Source organism: Trematosphaeria pertusa (assembly GCF_010094035.1).
Source record: "Trematosphaeria pertusa strain CBS 122368 unplaced genomic scaffold BU26scaffold_4, whole genome shotgun sequence".
Taxonomy (NCBI): domain Eukaryota; kingdom Fungi; phylum Ascomycota; class Dothideomycetes; order Pleosporales; family Trematosphaeriaceae; genus Trematosphaeria; species Trematosphaeria pertusa.
Genome location: NW_022987215.1, coordinates 915921 through 940324, shown reverse-complemented (window position 1 = coordinate 940324; position 24404 = coordinate 915921). Strand labels below are relative to the sequence as shown.

At 53.2% G+C, this 24404-nt stretch overlaps 12 protein-coding genes across 12 annotated transcripts; 4 read left to right on the top strand and 8 right to left on the bottom strand.

The window, feature by feature from the left end:
* Positions 1 to 2004: 2004 nt before the first annotated feature.
* Positions 2005 to 3546, top strand: BU26DRAFT_422688 (cytochrome P450; the record flags this gene model as incomplete). The annotated part of the gene is made up of 3 exons (XM_033823473.1): positions 2005 to 2042; positions 2102 to 2557; positions 2607 to 3546. 3 exons carry the CDS (start codon positions 2005 to 2007, stop codon positions 3544 to 3546), a joined length of 1434 nt encoding a protein of 477 aa, XP_033686973.1.
* Positions 3547 to 3716: 170 nt separating this feature from the next.
* On the bottom strand, positions 3717 to 5548 carry BU26DRAFT_451984 (SET domain-containing protein). The gene is made up of 3 exons (XM_033824784.1): positions 4614 to 5548; positions 4413 to 4527; positions 3717 to 4363 (listed from the first exon to the last, which is right to left on the bottom strand). The coding sequence occupies exons 1-3, from the start codon at positions 5325 to 5327 to the stop codon at positions 3855 to 3857; spliced, it is 1338 nt and encodes a 445-aa protein (XP_033686972.1). The 5' UTR covers positions 5328 to 5548; the 3' UTR covers positions 3717 to 3854.
* Positions 5549 to 5850: 302 nt separating this feature from the next.
* BU26DRAFT_421429 (class II peroxidase) lies at positions 5851 to 6941 on the bottom strand (the record flags this gene model as incomplete). Its single annotated transcript, XM_033823406.1, has 4 exons — positions 5851 to 6212; positions 6263 to 6451; positions 6508 to 6666; positions 6716 to 6941. The coding sequence occupies 4 exons, from the start codon at positions 6939 to 6941 to the stop codon at positions 5851 to 5853; spliced, it is 936 nt and encodes a 311-aa protein (XP_033686971.1).
* A 1690-nt stretch (positions 6942 to 8631) lies between these two features.
* On the bottom strand, positions 8632 to 9196 carry BU26DRAFT_529244 (Thioesterase/thiol ester dehydrase-isomerase; the record flags this gene model as incomplete). The annotated part of the gene is made up of 3 exons (XM_033830884.1): positions 8632 to 8971; positions 9025 to 9075; positions 9126 to 9196. 3 exons carry the CDS (start codon positions 9194 to 9196, stop codon positions 8632 to 8634), a joined length of 462 nt encoding a protein of 153 aa, XP_033686970.1.
* A 249-nt stretch (positions 9197 to 9445) lies between these two features.
* On the top strand, positions 9446 to 10918 carry BU26DRAFT_420898 (pseudouridine synthase; the record flags this gene model as incomplete). Its single annotated transcript, XM_033823382.1, has 1 exon — positions 9446 to 10918. The coding sequence occupies one exon, from the start codon at positions 9446 to 9448 to the stop codon at positions 10916 to 10918; it is 1473 nt and encodes a 490-aa protein (XP_033686969.1).
* On the bottom strand, positions 10853 to 12768 carry BU26DRAFT_516683 (NAD(P)-binding protein). The gene is made up of 2 exons (XM_033828386.1): positions 12060 to 12768; positions 10853 to 11977 (listed from the first exon to the last, which is right to left on the bottom strand). Exons 1-2 carry the CDS (start codon positions 12290 to 12292, stop codon positions 11188 to 11190), a joined length of 1023 nt encoding a protein of 340 aa, XP_033686968.1. The 5' UTR covers positions 12293 to 12768; the 3' UTR covers positions 10853 to 11187.
* Positions 12769 to 13257: 489 nt separating this feature from the next.
* On the bottom strand, positions 13258 to 15292 carry BU26DRAFT_561743 (MFS general substrate transporter; the record flags this gene model as incomplete). Its single annotated transcript, XM_033832948.1, has 3 exons — positions 13258 to 14432; positions 14481 to 14621; positions 14794 to 15292. 3 exons carry the CDS (start codon positions 15290 to 15292, stop codon positions 13258 to 13260), a joined length of 1815 nt encoding a protein of 604 aa, XP_033686967.1.
* Positions 15293 to 18109: 2817 nt separating this feature from the next.
* On the top strand, positions 18110 to 19216 carry BU26DRAFT_502526 (NAD(P)-binding protein; the record flags this gene model as incomplete). The annotated part of the gene is made up of 5 exons (XM_033826642.1): positions 18110 to 18182; positions 18232 to 18335; positions 18388 to 18903; positions 18964 to 19099; positions 19158 to 19216. 5 exons carry the CDS (start codon positions 18110 to 18112, stop codon positions 19214 to 19216), a joined length of 888 nt encoding a protein of 295 aa, XP_033686966.1.
* A 429-nt stretch (positions 19217 to 19645) lies between these two features.
* Positions 19646 to 21266, bottom strand: BU26DRAFT_420834 (MFS general substrate transporter; the record flags this gene model as incomplete). Its single annotated transcript, XM_033823379.1, has 2 exons — positions 19646 to 20272; positions 20328 to 21266. Coding segments are annotated over 2 exons (1566 nt in total), but the record flags the coding sequence as incomplete, so codon positions are not given.
* On the bottom strand, positions 20841 to 21665 carry BU26DRAFT_516679 (uncharacterized protein). The gene has a single exon (XM_033828385.1). It carries the CDS (start codon positions 21509 to 21511, stop codon positions 21302 to 21304), a length of 210 nt encoding a protein of 69 aa, XP_033686964.1. The 5' UTR covers positions 21512 to 21665; the 3' UTR covers positions 20841 to 21301.
* Positions 21666 to 22451: 786 nt separating this feature from the next.
* Positions 22452 to 23628, top strand: BU26DRAFT_538817 (Aldo/keto reductase; the record flags this gene model as incomplete). Its single annotated transcript, XM_033831474.1, has 4 exons — positions 22452 to 22629; positions 22680 to 22941; positions 22994 to 23401; positions 23451 to 23628. 4 exons carry the CDS (start codon positions 22452 to 22454, stop codon positions 23626 to 23628), a joined length of 1026 nt encoding a protein of 341 aa, XP_033686963.1.
* Positions 23629 to 23710: 82 nt separating this feature from the next.
* Positions 23711 to 24198, bottom strand: BU26DRAFT_561739 (uncharacterized protein; the record flags this gene model as incomplete). The annotated part of the gene is made up of 2 exons (XM_033832947.1): positions 23711 to 23947; positions 24037 to 24198. 2 exons carry the CDS (start codon positions 24196 to 24198, stop codon positions 23711 to 23713), a joined length of 399 nt encoding a protein of 132 aa, XP_033686962.1.
* Between the last annotated feature and the right edge of the window lie 206 nt (positions 24199 to 24404).

Genomic DNA, 24404 nt, shown 5'->3' with positions numbered 1-24404 from the left:
GCAATCGTTGCGGACAAAGAGCTTACAGATAAATTCTATGTTGAGAGTGCTTGGTCAAGCCGTAATCCGCGACGCAATGCAGGAAACCAGTTTTATGCTCTTCTAAAATCCAAGGGATCATTGACCATGGCCTGGCCTGGGTCGTGTTCTTCGACCCACAGCTCCGACCTTCTTTGGGAACACGAACCTCTCAACGTAAAGTGACTTCCCTCTTCCCGCTAATCTAGTGCGTGGATCAGTTCCTCCGCTTCCTCTCCTTACTTCTATATAAAGCCGTCCTCCTTACGCCTCGGACTTCTTTCCTTCCTCCGCAGCAGTCTTCGCTTGCCAGGTCTAAAAGCAAGAAAGTTCAAAATCCATGGACCTGGCCTCGCTGCCGGATTAAAACCGGGCTGCTCTTGGTCCATGGAGTCTGTGTCGGCACTCAAACTCACGCGGTACCGCTCCATAGGGGATATGTCTCTCCCTCGCTCCAACCTTCCTTCCAGCCGTCCAATGGAAAGCTTATTGGACTTCGCAACATGCATTGGCATTTGGGCCAGCTTATCTGGGAGATAGAGGCCACGCCAAATGCGTCGAACCTGAACGAGTCCAAAAAGCATCTGCACACCTGGGGAATGGTTTGCGGCGGCTGAGACTTGAGACGAACTAAAAGCAATATCGGCAATCCTGTATGTAAGGGTCATAGATGAAGCTAGTCTGGCGATCGAAAGACGGCTAAAAGGCCGTCTTGCCTCGATGTATGGTTGGCGACTCTTATCAAGAAGCGCATTTCTGCCACTGCGATGGGAGAAGCCTTCCTTGGAGTAAGGTCTACGTCTCTTAAGGCCTTGACGCAGCCCGAGAAGCGTAATGCCATGGATACCACAGCATCAACTGAAACACACTATGGCCAATAAGGCTAAGAACGTTGGAAGTGAGACTGACATTTTCTCTAAATCTCTCCTAACTCCTTTGGGCTCTACTTTTGTCTGGATATATAAACCTCTTCAGGCGTTGAGGAATCTTACTCCTCACACTTTGCCTCTGCTTATGAAAGACTAAAATCATAGCATTTGAGCCCATGGAGCGGTTTTCTTTTCTCGTTTTCTAAAATGGCAAAGAGAGACCAACGATGGTAGAAGAGCGCCATCCCTTCTGCAAATATGTCCACCACTGCTTCGTGGCGAAGTTTACGGGGCAAAATGTTAGACTATGTGTCGATTTCTGCCATTCCAAGATGCCTCATGGGAAACACATGGAGTGAAACCTTGGTCTCCTATGCATATCTGGATCATTAGAGAGGACGAAAATCACTCACGCTGTAATCCTATGTCATTTTCACCATTCCTGACCTACAAAACCAAATTCTCATGCGTCACATGTGCCTCTCCCCGCTCCCGTGTACACCCATATCACTAGATCATTCGTATCGGTCCTTTACCTAGGTAACTGTCTATTGTGGAGGAGAGAGAGAAGCATCCTGGAGATATGAAGCTATCTTTAGAGCAGCATGCCGTGAAAACCAGAGCTGGTCTACAAAGCATAAGTGGAAACTCCTGATACTTTTGCAGCTGCCGAGAGCGAAATGGAAAAGTTTTGGAAAATCCTGCCGAACGGGCAAGCGTACCCGCAATCTGACACCATTGATAAGATGGCCTACGCGATTCATGGCTTCGAGTTGCAGATGATCATCGTAGTGGCACAGCAAGAGCACAGATAGCGCAAGAACGCGCTATATTGTGAGCACTAGTTGCCAGCCAATGAGGTCGGAAGCGTTGAGGCGCGGATCTTGGCACTTCCTCGCTGACCTGTCCTTCACCACTTTCCATCTGCACTTTCTTCATGGACCTGACTGTTAGCTCTATTGCAAGTACATGCACCATGGCCCCCAACTATGGAATCTTTGTCGGTGTGGTCGCCGTGGCCTATGTATCCCTTCAATTACTACTGTATTACACCCAGGACCGACGGGAACCACCTGTTGTCGACAACACGATACCTTTCGTGAGTCCCATCATCGGAATGTCACGGAAGAAGACCAACTATTACGTTAAGCTCCGGTACACCAATTCTCCTTGTCAAAACTAGGATGAAAAGGGGCTGACACTGGAGGCCGTAGAGACATGTACAATCTCCCCATCTACACCCTTCGCCTGCCAGGGTCAAGACTATACGTCGTCAACTCTCCAGGGCTCATTTCGGCAGTCCAGCGGCAACACAAATCGCTGGCGTTTATGCCCCTCGCTGCCAAAGCATCTATCAATGTTTCTCGATTCAGCAAGACGGCAAGCGAGATTATCAACACCAACACGAACGGGGAGGAAGGCGATTGGGGATACGTTATGACATTTAATGACGCCATTCACCCTGCCCTGTCTCCCGGAACAAACCTAGATGCAATGAATCGAGTCATGCTTGGGCTGGTAGCCATGTCACTCAACCGTTTGCGAGAGCAATCAGTCACAAAAGTCAAGTTGCACGAGTGGGTAAAGAATCAGATTGCGCTTGCTACCACCAGCTCTGTGTATGGTCCTTCCAATCCATATAAAGATCTAGGGGTTGAGACAGCCTTCTGGTAAGAAACAACAAGTTCAATATTTGGCAACATACCTAATAAGAGATAGGACATTCACCTCAGGGATGACGCAGCTTATCATAGGCGTTCTTCCCACCTGGACCGCCGGCGAAGCCATCCAGGCTCTAGATTTTGCAGCCGACGCTTTCGAGAACTATTTCAGAAACAACAATCATCGGAGCGGGGCCGCGCTTGTGCAAGCTCGATATAAGCATAGCATGGAGCATCATATCCCTCTTAACGATATTGCAAGATCTGAGGTTACGAATGGAATCGCTCTGCTGGCCAATACTGTACCTATGACGTTTTGGATGCTGTACCATATCTACTCGGATCCAGAAGTCCTCGCAGACTGCCGCAATGAACTCTTGGGCATAGTGTCGGTTAGCCGTGGAAACAAAGGGAAAAGTACTCACACTATTGACATGTCTAAGGTGAAGACATCCTGTCCAATGTTTCTTTCGACATTCAAAGAAGTCCTTCGCATCTACAGCACGTCAGTGTCCGCAAGGCTCGTTATGGAGGACCACTTGCTCGACAACCAATACCTTCTCAAAAAGGGCAGTACGGTTATGATGCCTAGCCCTGTTCAGCATTACAGCAGCGTTGTATGGGGGCCTGACAATGACACCTTTGACCACCGACGCTTTGCGAGATCCGGTAAACGCCCCAGTGCAGCAGGCTTTCGAGCCTTTGGGGGTGGAACCACTCTGTGTCCAGGCAGGCATTTCGCTTCCACCGAGATCATGGCATTCGTCGCGGTTATGATCATGCAGTTCGATGTTAAACCAACGACAGGACATTGGGTCCGACCGTCGAAGAATAAGGTCGAATTTTGGGAATCCACCGCAAGTCCGGATCACGACTTTGAAGTCGAGATTCGCCCAAGAGAACGCGAGGCGATGGAGCAGGAGTGGGCATTCACATTATCGGACTTGGATCAACCCATCGCATTGAGTGCTGAGGATTTGCCCTTGGAAAGTCGCTGAGCGGATGGGGTAGCTTCCGGGATTGTAGTGGAGCGTACTCGATAATTCCGATCTTACATGTGTAAAGGTGGCGTTCTATTCGTGTTTCATTCGCAATGAGTTGCACAATAGCGGTGACGTGAAATGGCTCTGATTGGCATAAATCTAGGCAGCCGCCATCTAAGAAACAGCAGTAGAGATTGATGTTGTCGTTCGATACTGTAATATACAGAAATTACTTGCAGATAACAGTATATGTTTTGACATACACGCACCTTCAAAACGCCCACGCCCTTGTCCGCCACATGCACCTTTCCCTGCTCCACCACTCAATGATCATGATCATGTTTACCACTGCTATCATCCCCCCACGGATGACCGTGCCCCACGCCCTCCCAAGGATCCTCCTCCCAACTCATCCACGTGTAATGGCCCTTAACATCGTTCTCCAACTGCCCCGTCCTCTTCGCTTCCCAACTCTCGGGGCCCGCCAGAACCGCCCAATGCTCCCTCGCCCGCTCCGCCCAATACTTCGCCCTATCTTCAATCCCAAAGCTACTCCACGTATACGCCATGATCTCCTCGTACATCGGCAGTTCGATAATGAGGTCCTCTTCCTCCATGAGGCCGATGAGTTCGGGGAGTAGGCCGAGCATCTGCGGGATGTCCTTTTGCTCGGTGGGGAGGACTGCTTTGATTTCGTTGATCTTCTTGAGCCTCTCGTCTGAGGCAGCGATTACGGTGCTGTTGGCGGTGCAGAGAGGGCAGGTGCATGTGAAGCCCCAGTGGTTTTCTAGTGCGTCGAGGCGCGCTTCGCGGGGCTGGTAGGAGAAGCCATCTATAATTTTTAGTGTCTTGAAAAGGCGGAGGGTTCAATAATGGATTACAAGTGAAGGTGAGTTCCTCTCCGGGCTTGATATCTCTGAGAGCAAAGACATCGAAGTTCAACGTGAAATCATCGAAACGGTAGTATGCGTTCGGACGGCACGCGTGATTGATTCGCTGCTCCATAGTTAGCAACCATTCCTTGCTAATCACGTGACAAATCCTCCGCAATTGACGTCCCAGGGTTAGAAACAAGAACTTACCGCAGCCTCCGGCACGAGCACCAAATGCGAGGATCCGTCCCAGACTTTGGCTCGGTGGCTATTCGTATGAATAATATCTTCATATTCAGATTGGCCGCCCCTCCTGCTCAACACCATCACCAACTCCCTCGTCTTCTCAGGCAACTGCTTGACCGCAGTCTCAATGAGTAGCCGCCTTCGGCTCCGGGACGGAGTATCCAGCGCGTCCCTCGCGATAAACAATGCCGGACTTTTCAGAATCAGCGTCTCGCCCGCTTTAATATTCCTCTTCGCAAAAAGCCCCATTCCCTTGCTTGCCGTCTCTTTCATCTCCCAACTCGACTCGCTAGCTACCTCTTCAAAGAACGGCGAGTACGTCTCGCTCATCAACTCTGCTGCTACTTCGGGGGTCGTCACTAGACTGATCCCTCGACCAGAATTGAAATTGGTGTTGGTATAGACGCAGAAGTCCTGGTGGACGCCTAAATGCCCGTGATCTCCGGTGGATGGGAGAACGGCAGTCACACAGGTCGGGTTGTGCGTCCACGGGAAGGTGTTTGACGTGATGCCATCTTGCAGCACTGGGCATGTAGTCGGGGGTGGATTGACTAGAGGGTCTTGAATCGCCGGGCTAGATCCTGTCTCGAAGAGCGCTGTTGCGCGTGTGGCGAGGAGCAAAGGAACGAGGAGACTTGGGGGTAGCAGCCGGGAGAACGCCGACGAAGACGGAGACATGACTTTAGACTATGGAAGAAGGAAAGAACAGAACATTCAATTGGGAGAACGTAAAGAGAGACGTATGCCCCAGAATTTGAGGGCGAAGAGAGATCTCCATTTGCACGAAAGCCACGTTTCGCAGCTCGAACCACCGATGCGCCTTCCAGGGCTCAATTGAAAACATGCTGGCCTTAATCATGCTTGGCAGGCTGTATTAGGCGGCGGGATATGAAGCTGTGAGGCAGAATGTGGAGGAATAAATTGCAATTGACACCGGCTACCGGCAGATGTGCGGCAGCCCCTGTCGCATCCGGATCTGGACTAGCGCATCACGTGATCTTTCACTCATTATTTAAGCAACGAATTTGGATGCTTCATGTCAAGGAAGATCAATCATTCATATTTTTTGTAGGTCAAGGAGAGGTTCGTCGCCTACCATATCCGCAACGAGCCTCGACGCCGAAACACCATCCGAGTGCAAATATACATACAGGAAGCGCAACATCATTTCAAGACAATACTACACAATCGCCAATCCTCATTAGTTCCTGGGAGCAAAGACGTCCATCGCCCTAAGCTCCCTCTTCGCATTCGTTTCCCGTGGAAGCGCGTCTGTGCAATCAACCATACCCTTCGTGCCGGCGCTGCCGAACAAAGCCATCTTTCCCATAGCATCAGCGAACTTCCCGTTCCACTTTCCCTGGTTATTCACGAAGCCTTTGAACTCCTTGCCGACGTCACGGTAGTTGGCGAGCTTGCTGTCAGACGGGAAGACGAAAGCGCCTTTGGGTGGCTTGAGCGTTTCTGAGTAGTACTTAACGTCCCAAATGCCAGGAGTGCTGTCCTGTCCTTTACCGCTTTGGCTTGGATCAAAGCCGAATTGCTTGGAGGTACTGTGGGCACCTGCATGAAGTTAGATGGGAGGAAGGTCACCATGACGGTGGAATACTAACCAAGTAAGGCTGCAAGATCACGGTCATCGAAGCCCTTAGCTTTGAAGAGATTGGAAAGAATAGCGGGATCAGCCTTGACATCGGGAAGGCCCCCTTCCGGAGCGGGAGTGGAAGAGCTTTTGCGACCGATCCAAGTCTTCACACGAGGTCCGCGTGGGCAGGTGACGATGGCATGATTGCCAGCAAAGACTGCGGCCTAAGTTAGCTGCGGGCCATACTAGGATTGATTGAGTGGGTAACCTTACCAATCATATCAGCAACTTCGACCTTGTACTGGTCGGCAAGGCGCTTGAGATCTTGGGCGATAGGCCGCAGGCCCCCATTCTCAGGACGGTCGAGTTCGGCATCGGAGAGAGCCAAACTACCATCACAGCCGCCAGTGGCTCCTTGAGATTTGTCCCAAGCTGCGTCCTGTCAGCGACGAACGTTCCTGGAAGGGATCGCTGAACCTACATCCACAATCGTGAAAGATCAATCGTATGGCCGCACGAGCAGCATCGTTGCACTGGCCCCTTTCCAAGAATTTGCTAGTCAGTTCCTTGGAGATGGTCGACCAAACGGCAAGGCACTTTCCGCTACCGCTACCACTCCCACTCCCACTCCCACTCCCACTCCCACTCCCACTCCCACTCCCGCTGCCGCTGCCGCTGCCGCCATTTTTGCGGGTAAACAGGCGCATGACGGCGGACGCGTCTGGAAACGAGAGCGCGGTAGCCGCCGAAGCAAAAAGGACAAGATTGACGAAGCGCATCGTGGACAGCGACGACAAGGTCAAAGCTTAGAACGGGAGAGACGAAATTCGTAGAGAACAGCAAAGTCCGTGAATGGGAACGGCTTGATACTAAGTCTTGTAGGCGGGACTTGGTTTCTTATTATATGCGCAGCAGATCAGGAATATGGCCCAGATCATGCTGCGTCCCGCCGACCTTGTTCGCAAGGCTTCATATGAGTGAACCTAGAGCTTCTGACCAAGCCTCTGGCTGGTGTGCATGGCGCCGCTCAAGCCATGGCTTGCAGGCGTCTGATCCTCCACGAGTGTTCGAGGCATGATTGTGAGGTGTTAAACCTGGCTTGAAATGTGGTGATCGATCCAGAGGGGAAGAGGCTTGTCTGAGAAGCCTAGAAGCTCAAGTAGTCGGCGAAGAACATTTGTGAACGCTTGGCGAGCTTTGGCGAGAAAAGAGTAGCCTCTCGTAGTTGCTTAGGGGCGGGAAGATCCGAACGAAAAATCCCTTTGTTCCTGACCTGGATCTAGGGAATCGTAACTGAGCGTAATTTGGCAAAGTTTGATCCATTGATGGCGACGGCAGAACTTAGAGAAAGGGGCAGAACTAATTGACATTCCATTCGAAAGAGACTGGTAGTCAGGTCCAAAGATCTGGAGCCTTGGAGCTGGCGATCGCTTGGGGAAGAGACTCCGGCGGCCACGGCTTCTTCGTTGCTCGACCAGTGAGCCGGCAATGGACATGTGTGGAACGCTGAAGTGATAGATGGCGAGATCGAAATAGCGCCATACCATTGGAGAAACAATTCGAGAGTTGTGGAGCGGATTGTGGCGCTCAGGAGGCTGAAAGAACAACCCGGTCGCCGGAAATGGTAACGACGGATCTAGAGCTTAACAGCAAAATTCGCGTGATTGGACCCAAGTCGGACAAGCTTATAATCAAGCTTTAATGTTCCGAAGGTGTCTCTGCAGCCATCCTTGAGCGATAGAGATTTGAACTGCCCGGGACCTATCATGTGGAGCGCCTAATGGCCGTCGCTGGAGGAGACAATGTGATACGTTTCGGCGGCGACTGTAAGGCCAGCTGGACGGGAAATATATGTTATTCTGGCCTGCTACCCTTGGAATCTGTGTTGGCTTGAAGTATAGGCTGAGATAAAGACATAACGGTACGGTGCATAGTGGCTTGATGTATGGCGATATGAGCCACAACTCGTCTAGGTCAAGTGGCGCAATATGGAAACAACGCACCACGGCGAGAGGAAGGAGGAGAAAGACGTTGAACGCCAGTGGTCGGCTGCACTCCAATCAGTCGGTTGAGGCTCCCAAGAAGCGTTAGAGGCTGGAGATAGTATTTGTCAAGGGACGATCTGTCCCCTGAAGAATAGGCAGCCGTCCTTCATCGAGTCGGAAAGATCCGGGTGCATTGGCTCTCCTCCAGGAAAGGAGGTCCTTTGCCCATGCAAAGACGGAAGCGAATCCCATCGGTTCCCTCGTCAATGGCGATAGAATAATAAGTCGTATCGCACGATCCCCCGAGAAGGAACAAGCGCCATAGATGGCTCTGGTGTAGGACATTTCTGTTCTGTACGGGTCGTTCCGTCGTCGCCGATTTGAGGGTTACGCTTCGATGGCCGTTTCCTCTTCATAGCTTCGCCTTGTCCACAAGTAACCTCCCAAGTCCCTGTTTCAGCTCATCGCTCATGCCACGCTTCTCAGGCTTCCTGCTCTCTCGGTCAACAAAGACATGGACAAACTCGCCCACTGCCTTGACCTCCTCGTGCCCTCTCTCGAATACGCCAATCTCATAGGTGACAGAGCTCTTCCCGAGCTTGTTCACTCTCAGCGCTAGATCTACGACGGCAGGGAACTCTATTGGGGCGAGGTAGTCGCAGTGTGAATGGACGACAAGGCCGATCTGGGACGAGGTCGGAGGGTGGAGGGAGCAGTGCTGGATCAAGTACGTGTTGACCACGGAATCGAATCTACAGCATTGTCAGGAGACATATTATAATGAATGGAGCTAGCGATGGCTTACAGGAAGTAGTAGATACTGTTGTTCAAGTGATGGTACATGTCATTGTCGCTCCTGTCGTGTGGTAAGTCGGGAGGCGGGGTGTGAAGGGTGGGGACCTGTACCATCTCGTCCTGTATTCCAGCTGGAACCTGTAGTCATGTCGCCGTCGCGTTTTCAATGTGTCTAACGCCATCTCGATGGGCGATTCGTGATATTCACGGTCTCCATGTGCGTGTCATGGGTGTCTAAATACTTAGATGTTGTTCGGACCGGCTAGCAATCTATGCCTCGGCACGCGTGCCGCGAATCATCGCGCAGCCATCACTACTATTCACTTTTTCTCTGCAACTACAGAGAGCCATCCACCACGTTGGCGCCCTCACCGCGCATCCTCGCCTACCTCGCTCGCAAAGGGCGCCTCCCCGGCCCAGCGAAACCGTCTATGGCTCTCGTCCCCTCGTCGCTGCCCGACAAATACCCCCCGCTGCCCGACGACAAATTTCCGTTCAAAGAACCTCCGCCCGTCGTCATAACGCCCTGCGATCCGTGGCCGCCGCCATACTACCTCGAGGATGGGTTGCGCAAGGTGAAGCCGTATCACTTCACATATAATACCTACTGCAAACAACGATGGCGTGGGAGGGAGATACTAGATATCTTCGCGAGCGAGTTCCGGGACAGACCGACAGAGTACTATGAGAAGGCTATAATAGAAGGGCGCGTCGTGCTGAATGGCAAGCCGGTACCTTCTACAAAGACGATTGTCAAGAATGGCGACATAATATCGCATACGCTGCACCGACACGAACCTCCAAGCACCGCAAAACCTATAGGCATAGTCCACGAAGATGACGATCTCATAGTGATCGACAAGCCCGCGGGCATACCGGTCCACCCCGCCGGCCGGTACAATTTCAACTCAGTGATCGAGATTATGAGAGCTGACAGAGGATATGGCTGGAATCCGCTACCATGCAACAGGCTGGACAGGCTAACGAGCGGGATCATGTTTATCGGGAAGCACAGGCAAGCAGCGGAGGACATGAGTGCGCAAATTCGGGAGAGGACAGTCAAGAAGGAATACATTACGCGCGTTGTCGGAGAGTTCCCGGAGGGCGAAGTCGTCTGCGAGAAGCCCATTCTCCAGATCAGCCCGAAGCTCGGGCTCAATCGCGTCAGGGCAAATGGCAAGGAGGCAAGGACGGTCTTCAAGAGGCTTGCGTACTATCCGCCCAAAGACGATAAAGAAGAGCCCGTTGCACAGAACGGAGAGCATCATCCCGGCATGGCGTGGAAGAAAATGCGCGGTTACTCCATCGTCCGCTGCTTTCCGATCACCGGCCGCACGCACCAGCTCCGGGTACATTTGCAGTATCTCGGGCATCCGATATCCAACGACCCAATCTACGCGAACCAGCGAGTTTTTGGGCCGTCACTCGGCAGGGGCCATTCAGAAGAGGAAGACGACGAGGATATCATGACGCGGCTTTCACGCATGGGCAAGGAAGACATTGCAGACGCAGTGGCATACCACGACGAGATGGTGGATCAGTACAACAAGCGCAAGGCAGAGAAGATGACAGGCGAGACGTGCAGCGTTTGCGACACCCCGCTGTACAGCGACCCGGGTGTGCATGAGCTGGGCATATACCTGCACGCGCGAAGATACCATTGCGAGGAGGGCAAGTGGGATTACGAGACCGGCCTCCCGGAATGGGCATTACCGCCGCCAGGCTATGAGGGTGCAACCGAGCTAACGAAAGAGTCAGACCCGCTCGCCGTCGATTTGAAGAAGCTGGGGCTAGAGGACGACCACGAAAGCAGAGATCAACAGGGGCAGGCCAATGCTGTGAAGAACGCCACTAAGACGGATACCACGTCAGACGAGCCGGTGGCCGCCAGCGCAGGGGCATGAGCTGCGGTGTCAGCCGCTAATGCCGTGTTTCGATAAATCCTTGAGTGAATGCTTATCGTCACAACAACACGGCCGCTGCCGTCGTGCAAGCTCGGGTCTCAGCGCTGTCAAGTCTGTTGTTTCATTGCTGCCTTCCGGGACCTGCATACCCGGTCCTCATAATCGGTGCTATATGACGCCGACACTGCTTAACAATTCGGAGCGGAGAGAGGACCTCAGTAAGAACCCGCGGCCTTCTTCCGCCTTTTGGTGGAAGCTTTGACCGGCTCTCAGAGCTTGAGCTCCACCGGCGCACCAGCCTGCTCTCCGCTCTTCAGCATCGCCTCCAGAATCTCCAGATCCCTCAGCGCCTCCTCGGGACTCTGCCTCTCGTCCGTCTTTCCCTCGCCCAGTTCCTTCGCCCACGCAACGATTTCCTGCTTGACGCCATTTCCCTCGTCGGGGAAGTCCTTCACCTCTTCCTTCCCATCCCTCTTGGTTGTCACTTTACCCTTCGACACTGTAACCGTCCCCTTCTCACACGCAACCGCATACTCCGACCCGGAAAATGTCGTCCCAAACGATATCGAAATCGTCCCGCTCGCCCCATTGCTCATCTGCAATGTCGCATCCACGGTATCCACGGGCGGCAAATGCTCCCGCAGCTGCGTCGTGAACGCACTAGTCTTCACAACCTTCACATTCCCACCCGCGAGCATCAACCTCGTCGCAGCAACAAAATGCACACCGCCATCCAGCAGGAAGCCGCCCTGGTACTCGGGCTTCTTCCGCCACGCCGTCTCGTAGTATTTCGCGCCGGGCGATACTAACGCGTGCATGCGCGTTCGCGAGCCAAGCACCCGACCGAGCGTGGATATTTGAGATGCGGCATACAGGAAGGAGTCGAGGAAGCGGAAGTTCTCGGCGATGCCGAGCGTGACGCCGCTGGCGTGCCCGCGGTACCAGGACACCAGCTCGGTCGCGGTCGCGATGTCTTTGGCGATGGGCTTCTCGGCTAGGACGTGCTTGCCTGCTGATAGGGCCTTTTTGATGTACTCGGGCTGCACCAGTATGGGCAATCTATGCATTTCCATAGTGTTAGCATAGCATAGCTCTTGATAGATAGCCAAACTATACATAAAAGAAAGACAATTCCACATACGCAATCACCACACCAACAATGTCATCCCGCTTCAGCAACTCCTCATACGTCCGCCCCTCCTGGTCCTCGCTGTACAAATCGACGGCCGCGTCGTCGGAAGCGAGGCCTTGCGCCGACGCGAGCGAGCGCGAGTAGATCGCTTTGAGTGCCAGCGAGGGCGTCGCGCGGATCGCGGGGAGGTGCTCTTCTTTGGCGAAGATGCCGCTGCCGATTAGGGCGATGTTTTTGGACATTGTTTGTTGCTTGAGGGAGGGGAAGGAAAGCTGGAATGGATTGGAGAGAGGGGAGGTGTGTTTTTGTTATGCGGCGGCGGGTAAATAGATGGGATGGAAGTGGTGACGTCGGTTTTGGAGAGAAGTAATGCGGATGGCGGAGAGGGAATTGAGCCTTATATACTGTTGAAGACAGCTCGAGCTGCTACTACGCCTTCTTCGATCGAGAGATATCTTGCAAAGAATTTTTCCAGCGCGGTATTCCTAAGCAGCAGTTGGCAGGTTGCCATCCATGTGGGCTCCATGGGTTGGTGGGGTCGTGTTGTACCCCTCCAGTAGATCCACTTCAAATCCCTGTCGAACCTCCGAACTGTTAAAATTACCCCTTTGGGACAGGAACAGCCGTCCACTTATTCGCCACAGCTGCTCAAACTACCGGATTAGTTCAGGAACAGCCGTGCGCCCTTCGAATGTTTGAAATTTCCAGTGTCGATCGCGGAGCTGGGTGAGTTAAAGACCGAGGGCGAGGCCCCGAAAACTGACTGGCCCAGCATAAACATCAGAACCGGCAAGGATATATCGGCGTTGTGTCGTGCGATAACGGAGATACCTGAAGAGAGCGCGTGAAGATGGGATAAGGTTTTTAGGGTTCCGTTTGGTTCCATCCGGAGCGCTGATCGTTGATCAGCGAGGAGGGATCCGCCAACCTTGATTGGACGACGTTTCGAGCGGGCTGCGGGAGACGGCGCAAGCTTCTGATATGGTGTAAGGCTGGATTCGACACGTATGATACAGAGAACTGCCAGCAACAGACACTACCCTCCGGAGCTCCGTAGAAAGAGAGTTCCTCCCACCCTGACACAAATCCCAATGCAGTATCCTTTTCGACGCCATGCAGTGCCCACCAGTGAATGCCGAGGAAAAGGAGCGATGAATGCGAAAAGAAGCCTTCGAAGATGGGAAACGGCTCATCTGAAAGGGACCGTTCAAACGTTCCCCGCTGGAGGAGTCGCCTCCTTCTGAGCCTTTTTTCTCCTCTCTACAACAATTATGAAGATGAAAGCGACGAACATGCCCAATGCACCCAGCGCAACAGCAAACCAGTACGCCGCCCTCAGCCCAACAAGCCTGAGCGCCATTATCTCCGGGCTTCTGTCTGAAAGCGGGGCAGGCTCGCCGTGGTATAACCCCCTCTTCTTCGCTTCGTGCTCGATTGTGTACCGATCGATGCTTCCGGCGAACCCCAATCCGCACGAGATGCTATAATTGACCATGGTGCTGACAAGGCTCGCAGCGATGCCTTGCTTTTCTTTCGGAAGCGCGGACGACATGAGAATGTTGGCAGCTGGGTAGCTCAAGTTCATGGCACCAGGCATGATAAGGACTGAGACGAAGGTTTGCGCCCAGTAGGTTTGGTTGATTGGCATCGTGGCTAGGAGGAGCGAGCCGACCATGAAGCACGTCATGGATAGGAACATGACCCAGCTGACCCCGAAGCGCTGTATTAGCCAGACCGTTGAAAATGCGAAGGCTACGCCAGTGAGCGCTACCGGCGAGGTCTCGGCGGATGTGAGCAGCGCCGAGTGTCCGCGGAGGTGTTCCAGGAAGAGGTACAGGTAGTATGCCCAGATTCCGTGGGAGGCCCATCCTGCGACGATGCAAGTAAGGGCGAAAACGGCATCTCTCGAAAGGCCTCGTATAGGGATGAGCGGGTAGTCGGTGGCATAGAGCTCCACTAGGATAAAAGCAACCATGAAAAGGACCCCGACTGCAAGCAGAGTACCGATGTAAGGGTTAGCCCAAGTGACGAGGGGAGCCTGATTGAGCGCGAAGTTGATGAGTACGAGACCAGAAACCCCGGTAATGGTTCCCCAGTAGTCAAACTTTGGTTTCTGGTTTCCTTTGAGCGCCGGAGTAACAACGCTCTCGTTGGGCAGAATGACGAAAGTCAACCCCATAACAACGAAACATACGATCGAAAGTATCCAGAAGCTCCATGGCCACCAAGCAAGGTCCGCCAGCAGCGCTGCGAAAACCGCGCCAATGGCAGCGCCTAATGGTCCGCAAGCACCAAAGCAAGCAAAACCGATCATGCGTTTCTGTCCTATGGGAAGGGTGCGACCGATCAAAGCGACAGCGTTCGGGACAAGGAGGGCCGGTCCTGGAAACGATTAGAATGGAGAGTTGAAAATGGGCCAGTGGTACGTACCGATGCCCTGGAAGGCGCGACAGATGCTGAAGAGAATATGGTGCGATTTGTAGCAGAAGCCTAATATGAGCGACCAAACCGAGAACCAGAGCCAGCCAATGAGGTATATTTTTTTGTGGCCATACATGTCGCCTAGCCGACCTGAAGCAGATTTTAGTATAGGATACCAACGATGAAGTGACATGAAATGTGAAGTTACAATTTGCCTGCCGAAGTGGCGCTGCACCTGCCTGTAGTAGAACATGTAATGTTTTCCGCCTTATGCCACGGAGGGCATGCAATAAACTCAGGAACGAACGAAGGAGAAACGTACCGGCAGGAAGAATGAAGGTGCCAACGCTCATGCTGAAGCTAGCTGAAAACCAGCTCAACGTGCCATAATCTTCAACATGAAAATAGTCGGCTAACACCATGACCGGGGCCACCGTTTGATTCAAGGCGCTTAGCGAGAGAAGTTGGGCGATGCATGTGATGAAGATGAAGGCCGCTTCTCGCGCTCTGGTCATCGATGGCTGTGGTAGTGAGGGCGGCGGAGGGCGTAGGATAATTCCGGACGTATTGCTGCTTGGTAGCGTGGAGTCGTCATTTTGCTTCTCTTTGTCACCCTTGGAGGAATAGCCTCCGTACGATCCAGTCTGGGTATAAGGTGTTGAGATCTCAAGGTCGTGAGCTCGATTCTGAGCGAGCTGCGATAACGTGGGAGCATCCGTAATTAACGACGGCAGAGTCCAGTGCACGGAGGCTGATTCGTCGAGCGGTGGAAGTGAAGGAGGTGACTCAAGAGACGAGCTGGACTCAATCGCAGTACTCATAGCGCTTGGCGAAGATAGCTGTGTTCTCGGTAGGAGAACGCTTGCCAGAAGGGGGTACTCGCCAGTGATATACGAAAGCATATACAACTTTCGCGAGGCGGTGGCTCCGCAGTGACATGAGAATAAGCTTTCCAACTGTACCGCTGCGGTTGAAGTACTCTGGAAGAGCCTTGCGCCGAGAGACAGTGGACTCGGGAGTCATGATGGAGTGATGCGGATCTTAGCGCCAGTCCAGCCATGAGCCTGCAGCATTACCTGGAACCGAACGATAACGCGCGGACGAGAAGAAGAACTGGCGCTCCTACAGCCTAGCGGGGGAATGCAAGTTTGTGAGAACGACCCGGAAAAGAATAAGCAAGAATGGTTTCAAAACGGTTACGGCCTTACCTATCTGGTTTGAAGGGCCCGCGGTGGAGAGCCGAACGCTGAGCTGCAACCCGTATTGGGCGCTGCGTCGCAGGAGCCTCTCATCATGGCGTAGAATCCGCTACAAGAAATCCAGAGCGTTGCCAAGACTCCCATCCATATGGCTTCGAAGCGGATCGGCGGTTAAATTTAATCCCCGCATTTTGGTATGGATCTAGTAACACGCGGAATCATCTACTCGTATTCCATGAAGTTGGGAGACTTTGTCCCAGTATTGCGCTCTGCCATCCCTCCTCTTGCGGTTTGCGGAAATTGCAGCCGGCCCGGTATCCGTCAGGGTTCGAGCTCAGATTGTGGTAGAGCAGAAGCGAGAATAGCTGCAAGACTGCCTGAAGATGGGCAATAATTCGTCAAGCATTACGCGGCCAGCTGCAGTATATCCAAAAGAAGGCCTCAGCAGCAGGTACTGGTCCATGGCGGCGTGGTACACGGCGGAGGCGTTCCAGTCCCAGTCAAGTAGGAGAGATGACAGAGTCACGAGAGATAACAAGTCAGCAGCACGGGGTTAAAAAGGCAACTATGCTGAGGGCTGACGGTTGTTCGAGACGTGCCGGATACGACGTGGCTTGCAGATGTCGCTCGGGCCAAGCTTTCGGAACCCCAATTTCGCGATGAGCCGGATCAGCTCCATTGCATCGTCATGCTGGGAAAATTATTCGATTCCTGGTAATGGGCACAGACGGTTGTTCAGTAACAGAGCCAAGATGCAGTCGATTTGTCAAGGGTTGATAATCCATAAGAGGCCCATCTCCTCTGGTGCGAGCGTTGAAGAACCCTAACCTGACGCAGCTCTTCGAAGTCACACCACAAAAGCAAATGCGGGAAGCGCTGAGTCGAGTGAGGAGGCCTCAGGCTGTATACGGCAATGGTCGAAGGCGCTGGATTCCGGGGTTTCGGCGCACCAGCCAGTTCTTCGATTCGAGGATGGCCACATGCTGAAGCGCTCTGACAAAGCAGGGGCATGAAACAAAACACGGCGTACCTCATATCGGTCCGTAGCACTGCTGGAAAACTGGAGTTCGTGAACGAAGGACTTGCTCGACGATGGTGAAGGAGTGGAGAGGGCAATCTTGACTCCCTGACGGAAGGAAGCTGCAAATCCCGGCCGCAAATCTCTTGGCATTCCAGCCGAAAATCTGGTCAGGCTTCCCAGCCTCACCTCCACACCACGGCTCTCTCCGACCTCCCGACGTCAACATCAACCCGTCACCACAAGCTTGTGCCATCTTCAACACCATGCATCTGGATGCCGAAATTCCGTACGCTACAGCTCTAGCGGTTTACCACCGTGTGGTTATCCCCCCACAACATGGTCACCCCGAATGAAGCATCCCGAGGTCCTGTAACTCGGAGCGATTAGCAGCAACCGCCGCGCCCGCCTGCAGCTATTGTGGCCCCTACTAAGCGCAGCGGTTGTAGCCTCAGCCGTGTTGTTCTGCGTCACGTGTAGCCATTACGCTGGCTTTCACACTCATCGCTATGGATTACCAATCTTCACATCCAGACCTTAGGCCCTGCGCGCTGCATCAAGGTGATATCACTGGAACCTCCCGGATAGATGAAGCGGGACTGTCTCCCATATTGATTACGCTGCTCCTAGCTGGTCATGTTTGCTTACACTTAACTTAAGACCAGACGAACGTCGATTATGAACTACAACAAGGACTGAGAAGCATCATCCTCTGATGCATGTCTTCCCTGGAGCCGGATCCCCTCACGTTCAATCACTCCTCAGACGGGCATGCTTCGCAGATCCATCTGGGACTAGCAGAACCATGCCCATCTTCAGCAAGCTGTTCTCCCAGTTTTCGATTCCTCGCACTTCTCTGGATGCCACATGGCCGCAATACCCCCAACATGCACACACTTACTGCTGGACGGGGGGCCGCGCTTGCTACGTCCACCATCTAACTGCCATCACTCATCGCACGACCCGGAGCGTCTTGCGTCGAGCCGGAAATGTCGATCGATCGTCTCCATGTCTCTACGGCTGTGGGATCGCTCGTTCCGGAACTTGATGGAGGGCAATCGATGACTTCCTCAAGTCCATGCGTCCAGTGTTCAAGTTCCTGCCTGACCTCGGGACATTTGAGCTTCGTAGTGCCGAAGTTCTACCACGTGACCCATCGGCTGCTCAAAGCCAATAGGAACATTTTCCGGCCGCATGTCAACCCCTCATTCAGCAGGGTCTCAGTTTCCTCCAGCCTTTCAGGGACGACCGAGATGGGTGATACATAGGCAGTTAAAACAAGGCCGACGCCGAGAATAGGTTAGGAAGCTACTACATACAGCCGCTCGGCACTCCAAATATGTTGTTTGCACTGTGTTAGAATTGGAACTTCTAAGGATATCCTGTCATCCCGAATACCTCTTTTTCATTCCGGGTCAATCATGGCGAGTTTGGAGGCGTCGAGCTTGTTTAGCATCGAGGGGATGGTGTTCGTTATCACCGGAGGTGGAACAGGTTCGCTAATGCTAGATCTGAAAGTGCTCGCATCGCTGATATTACACAGGAATTGGTGCGATGTTTGCAAACGCGCTCGATGTAAACGGTGCTTCGAAGGTCTATATCCTCGGACGCCGAATGGAAAAGCTCCAAGAAGTCGCTGCTGCCGCAGTATGCTCTCTAGGCCGTTCTGTGCCAGTATTCGACTAAACCATAATCACAGAAGAACAAGTCCATCGTTCCCATCCAGTGCGATATCACCTCCAACGACTCTCTCGCCGCTGCAGCAACCCAGGTTGAAAAGGAAGCCGGTTACCTCAATGTTTTGATCGCCAATTCTGGGGCAACTGGACCAAATCTGTACGGTCTACCCAAAGACCGCCGCCCCACAGTAGATGAGATCCACAAGTACCTATGGAACACACCGAGAGACCATTTTAATGAGGCATTCGAGGTTAACGCCACCGCTTGCTTCTACACCTTGATTGCTTTCCTCAAACTCTTATCAAAAGGCAATGAGAGCGAAGCGGGTAAGAGCCTTGGGGTGAAGAGCCAGTTTATTGTTACTGGCAGCATTGGTGCATTCGCAAGGAGACCTGGAATGGGCTTCGCGTACGCTGGAGCTAAGATGGCGATAATTCATATTGTAAAGCAGTTGACAACAATGTTGGCAGACTGGAGGCTTGATATCCGGGCAAATGTGTTCTGCCCAGGTGTGTATCCAAGTGACATGAGTAAGGTATGTTTCTCCGCCCTGCTGCTGTCCACGACGCGCGGCAATCGATTGATGGATATGCAGGGCTTGATGGGTAGCAATGATATGTCAAATGAAGGCTCTATCTCGCCAGAGATGATACCCGCGACTAGGGCAGGCACTGCGGAAGACGCCGGTGGTGCTCTCCTTTTCATGGTCAGCCGAGCAGGTGCATACACCAGTGAGTCGACGATCCTCACCCGAATCGGCCAATTATACGGATGCTAACTGACAGCTAGATGGTAATATCATCATGTCTGATGGTGGACGACATGCGATCGTTCCCGGCACATTCTAGAGACATCTTACGCAATGAAGAGTGTCAACTAGTGCGATCGGCACCGTTGCAGAATCAAGATTCGAAGTTTACTTGAGTTGGCAGCGTCGATTATTGCGTTTATCAAAATGACTTGTTTCGCGCTGCGGTACGCGTCAGCACCTCCAAGATTTGAATGTTTACTTGCATCGCGCTGGCGGCTTACCCTCTTGAGTCATCCCACATTCTGACACCTATCAACCGCCTTACATGCATCGTCCTGCTGACAGGCCTTACATATAGCCTTGAAACCACTCGATGCTTGGGAGTTGTTGCGTCACACCATTCATCTGGAGATAAACAGGGAACCCGCCAGAACACCTACACAAGCATGAAACGAATATAATTCAGATTTACGCTCCCTTAGCTGACGCGTCCTGGGCCTTATCCATCCAGCCGAGACAACTCCACTCAAACCTTCAGATCGTCGCTATTCTTGTCCCTTCCTTTCAGCGTTGCGGCCACCTTTTCACCCATCAACGAATCGATATCAGGAATGAACAAGCTAGCGATAATCGCCAAACCACCAAACGCAAGCGACACCAGGAAAATGGTCCGATATGCGTCGGCATACGCGAATCTGTACGCCTCTGCACCTGTAGCAATGATCTGCGGAGTCAAGCCATTGACAGCATCGAGCAACGACTGCGTTCCACCAGCGGCAATCGCGGCCATGTAGTCTGCGACTGACGATGCTGGCAGACCAGCTTGGACGACTGCAGCTGGAACTTCGGTACTTAACGTCTTCGTCACACGTTGCGTAAGTACGACAGAGTATATCGTCGATGCTATTGTCGAGATAAATGACCGGCTGGATCCTGCGATGCCGGCGGCCGTGCCAATCTCTTCCTGGTCACGGATGGCGATGGTGCAAATCGGCAAAACGAGTGCCTCGTTCCAGCCGACGAACGTCGTAGCTATGAAGACCAAGGCGATGGCCGTCTTCGGCGTGTTGGGGTTACATAGCGCCCCGAGGCCTAGAAAGAGAGTGCCGAGTGTTATGACACAGAAGCACTGCACTTTCCAATGGCCGAAATTCTAGAACCCGTCAGTCATACTGCTACTCCGCAAAGATAGTGGAAGGGCAACTAACCTTTGCGACTCCGCCCCCGATAATCTCTCCGAGCGTGATGCCGATGCCTACGAGGCAGGACACGATGCCACCCCACATTACGCGCCCATGCGCATAGACATTGACCGTCATCTCAGGCCAAATGATGGCTTGAGAGTAGTACACCGAAGCGCCCAAAGACAAACTCAGCATCGACGCTACCCACCCGCGATGCTTGAAGAGGTGCATCGGAATGAGAGGCTCCTTCAGGTCCATGAAGGATTCATATAGGAAGAGCGCCACAATACACAGGAACCCAACCACGATAGGTGCAATAACCTTCGCGTTGCTCCAGGGGTACAGCGAGCCTCCGGAGGATAGTCCGAGGATGAAGAGGACGAGGCCCGCGGTGTACAGGACCAGTCCGACATAATCGAAGTGCTTGAGCCACTTCATGACGGTATCGCGGCCATGCTTCTGGTGGAAGGTCGGCGGGAAGTAAAAGACCGCATAGAGAATCGTGGTCAGGCCGTTGAGGATGATGAGCAGGTAGTACACCCATCGCCACCCGGCTTTCGTGTGCAGGATGAAAGCCGTCGATATCGCAGCGCCGAATCCCGCAGTCGGAAACGAGAACACGAAGATGAGTGCGTTGAACATGAACCTGTACTTGACGGGAACCAACTCTCCGATGATGAAGGCGTAGGAGTATCCTGTCGATGCGGAGAGACCGATTAGGACTTGGCCACCGATGAGAACCGGAACCGTCTTCGCCGTGGAACAAACGATGGCCCCAAGACAGCCTAATGCCGTTCCGACGATGAAGAACCAGCGGCGCCCGAAGATGTCGGACAGACGGCCGACGAGCGTGAGTCCGACAGCCAGACCAATGGTATAGACGAGGGATAGCCAGATTATGCTGTTGGTTGGGCCGAGGGCGACCGCAATCTGACTCAGGACAGGAGCTACCAGGGCGAAGCCTCCCGTTGACGCCTGGTCACGAGCATTAGCATCCTTTAGGTCAGATCGAGAAGGGCAAAAGAGCTCACCATCAAGTTCATGCCGATAGCGCACGTCGTCCCGATGAAGAAAGGGGAATAGAAGTATCCCTTTGGCAGCTCATTGGCTTCACCAACGAAGCCGCGCTCGCCCAAGGCAGTACTGTCAGTAGAGCTCTGAGCCTGCTCCACTTGCTCGACGGCGTCCTTCTCCGCATGAGGTGTCATGATGGACGATAGTTACCAACAGTCGAAGAGTAATAAAGAGGAAGGATCGATGGAAATCGCGAAGTCACAGGGACAGAGTCTGGGGAAGTGGATCCCTTTATGTGTCCCAGCCCGCTGGGATACGTGCACACGATGCAAGACACCTACGCGAACCTAGAAGCCCAGCAAACTCCAGAGGCAGGGGGATGATAATCATCCAAGTTGCCTCTTTCGGTCATGCACGGTTCCCGTCATCCGGGGTCACCACAACGATAAACCCCAAGGATAGAAGCTTGCCCACGCCATTCCATGCTTGTATTCTAAGCCTGCCCTGTGGGGGCGTCTGGAATTGGACTCGGCGCGCATCTGGAGCCAAACGGATGCCGGGGAACCCACCTGGCGGGGCAGCCAGATGCGTGGGCATACTCTAGCATCCCCGCAAAGTCCACGTTGACGCGAAATTTGGGGTTCAATAGCGCGGAGGCGCACTGGCGGCACGCGTGGCGCCATCTGGGGTTGGACTGGGTTTCTGGAAAATGGATTTCCGGGTCCAGCTAGGGATCTATGAATTTGAAGCACTAAGCGAGGCCACGTGAAGGTGGGAACGGTGCAAGTTGGGGCGAGAACGAATTCCTACACGATATCAAACGACTTAGTATGCGTATTTGCGGAGCCTGTAGAGAGCTGTTATCGGATACATGGACGCGTGGATTCCGTTCTGAAGTCGGTCTGGCTGTCGTATATCCGCGCTAAACCTAACATAGCACCGGTTCTGTATTTCCGACCACAAGCCGTCTCAGTCGCCTCATCACCCGCGGTCATGGTATCAATGAAGAGACGCGTTTCAGCAGCCGGCAACTGCTGCACGTGCTCAGGCGTCGCACTTGCTTCCTACGTCCAAAAATCGAAAGTTGCTTGGGCACTGTTTTCCTGAGCATTCTTTCCTTTTATCGCGAGCATGATGCATTCCTTACCAACGAGGCAACTAGGCAAGAGCGGGCCTCGTGTCTCAGCCCTAGGCTACGGCGCTATGGGATTATCAGCGTCGTACGGCAAGGTCGAAGAAAACGAAGCCAGGTTCGCGGTTCTAGACCGTGCGCTGGAGCTTGGGTCAACGTTTTGGGATACTTCGGACGTTTGTGAGGCTCCCATTCTGGAGACAAATTTGGCTCTGACTCAGGATATATAGATGCGGACAGCGAAGACCTTTTGAGGCTATGGTTCGAGCGGACAGGCAAACGCGACCACATCTTCCTCGCTACGAAGTTCGCGGTCACGAAAGACGCCGATGGCCGGCCGACCATACGGAGTGACCCGGAGTATGTGAGGCAGGCTTGTGAGAAGAGCTTGAAGAGGCTGGGGGTGCAGAAGATTGATTTGTATTACTGCCACCGTGTGGATAAGAAGACGCCGATTGAGAAAACTGTCGCTGCTATGGCGGAGTTGAAGAAGTAGGCTCTCTTCCCTTGGTACCAGAGATTGATCTGATTTTTGCTCCATCAGGGAAGGCAAAATCGGCGCGATAGGGCTCAGCGAAGTCTCCGCTTCCACAATCCGTCGCGCAGAGAAAGTGCACCACGTCGACGCCGTGCAAGTCGAATACAGTCCTTTTGCACTAGACATCGAATCACCGCAAATTGACATCCTGCAAACCTGCCGAGAGCTCGGAATCGCTATCGTAGCATACAGTCCGCTCGGTCGTGGTTTTCTCACGGGCCAGATAAAGAGCCCAGATGACTTCGAAGAAGGAGACTTCAGAAAGTATGCGCCGAGGTATAACAAGGAGAACTTCCCGAAGAATCTGAAGCTCGTGGAGAAGCTGCAGGAGTTTGCGCGCAAGAAGGGATGTACGCCTGGGCAGTTGAGCCTGGCGTGGCTGCTGGCACAGGGGGACGATATTATTCCAATTCCGTAAGTCTTATAACGCCATAGATATGGACGCGACTAACTTCGCTTGCAGTGGGACCAAGAAGTCCAAGTATCTCGAGGAGAACATTGGCGCGCTTGCCGTCAAGCTCACCGCCGAGGAGGTGGAGCAGATACGCACAGAGATCGAGAAAGTGGAAGTGGCTGGGGACAGATACCCGCCTTCATTCCAGTCGTATTCATTTGGCGACACGCCAGAGCTTGCGCCATGACAATTTCCCAATAGCATTAGAACCACGTCGCCAAGGTCAATTCAACCATTCCCAACACGTGAGCTTCCATGAGCGCTGCTTTCTACTTCGCCTTAATCGGCTCCCCCAAAACCGTGTTATCGTACCCCAGCATGATATGAATCGGCGCCTTGATAAAATTATTCTCATCCGGCGCAATCGCAGCCACGAAAGCCGGATCCGTCACTATCTCCTGCCACGTCTCGACATCCTTCACCCATACCTCCGCTATGCCATCGTAGTTCGGCACCGGGATCTTGAACTGCTGAGCGGCTTCTCGGAGACGTGGTGAGGCATGCCACTGTCATGCACTTAGCGCTATAGTTGAAAGCACGGGGAACGATGGCAAGCGCGGTAGGGTAGGACGGAGAAGCAAGGGCGGGCTCTTACTTGATTGTACCGGATGACCTTATCGACGAATTTCTTGTTCTCGAGCGCGAGCTTGACGTGGTTCGTTTTCCAGTAGTTGTGGAAGAATTCCTCGGTGACTTCGTCTTTTTTCTGGAGCATCAGCTGGACGCGGATGTAGGGGAGGTCTGCTGGTTCGCCCATGATGGGAGCTGTTGGCGGAGCGGAATACAAGAGACGTAGGGAGCGGTATTGGGGGTATTGTTGAATCTAACGCGAAGCTGCTGGCTTTGTATACAAACAAGGGTAGCTCTCCGGGCATGTGACGTGCGCCGTGCAGGTCGACCTGCACCATGGAGAACCATTTCCGGGTATGCAGGAGATGGGAATTTAGCGCGCCCGCATCCCCC

Coding starts and splice junctions, on each gene's coding strand:
- BU26DRAFT_451984 (XM_033824784.1), bottom strand. CDS start 5,327: ATGTCTCCGTCTTCGTCGGCGTTCTCCCGGCTGCTACCCCCAAGTCTC. Junction 4,528..4,613: donor TGCTCGTGCCGGAGGCTGCG/GTAAGTTCTTGT, acceptor ACTATGGAGCAG/CGAATCAATCACGCGTGCCG. Junction 4,364..4,412: donor AGAGGAACTCACCTTCACTT/GTAATCCATTAT, acceptor TAAAAATTATAG/ATGGCTTCTCCTACCAGCCC.
- BU26DRAFT_516683 (XM_033828386.1), bottom strand. CDS start 12,292: ATGTCCAAAAACATCGCCCTAATCGGCAGCGGCATCTTCGCCAAAGAA. Junction 11,978..12,059: donor ATTGTTGGTGTGGTGATTGC/GTATGTGGAATT, acceptor GGAAATGCATAG/ATTGCCCATACTGGTGCAGC.
- BU26DRAFT_516679 (XM_033828385.1), bottom strand. CDS start 21,511: ATGACACCTCATGCGGAGAAGGACGCCGTCGAGCAAGTGGAGCAGGCT.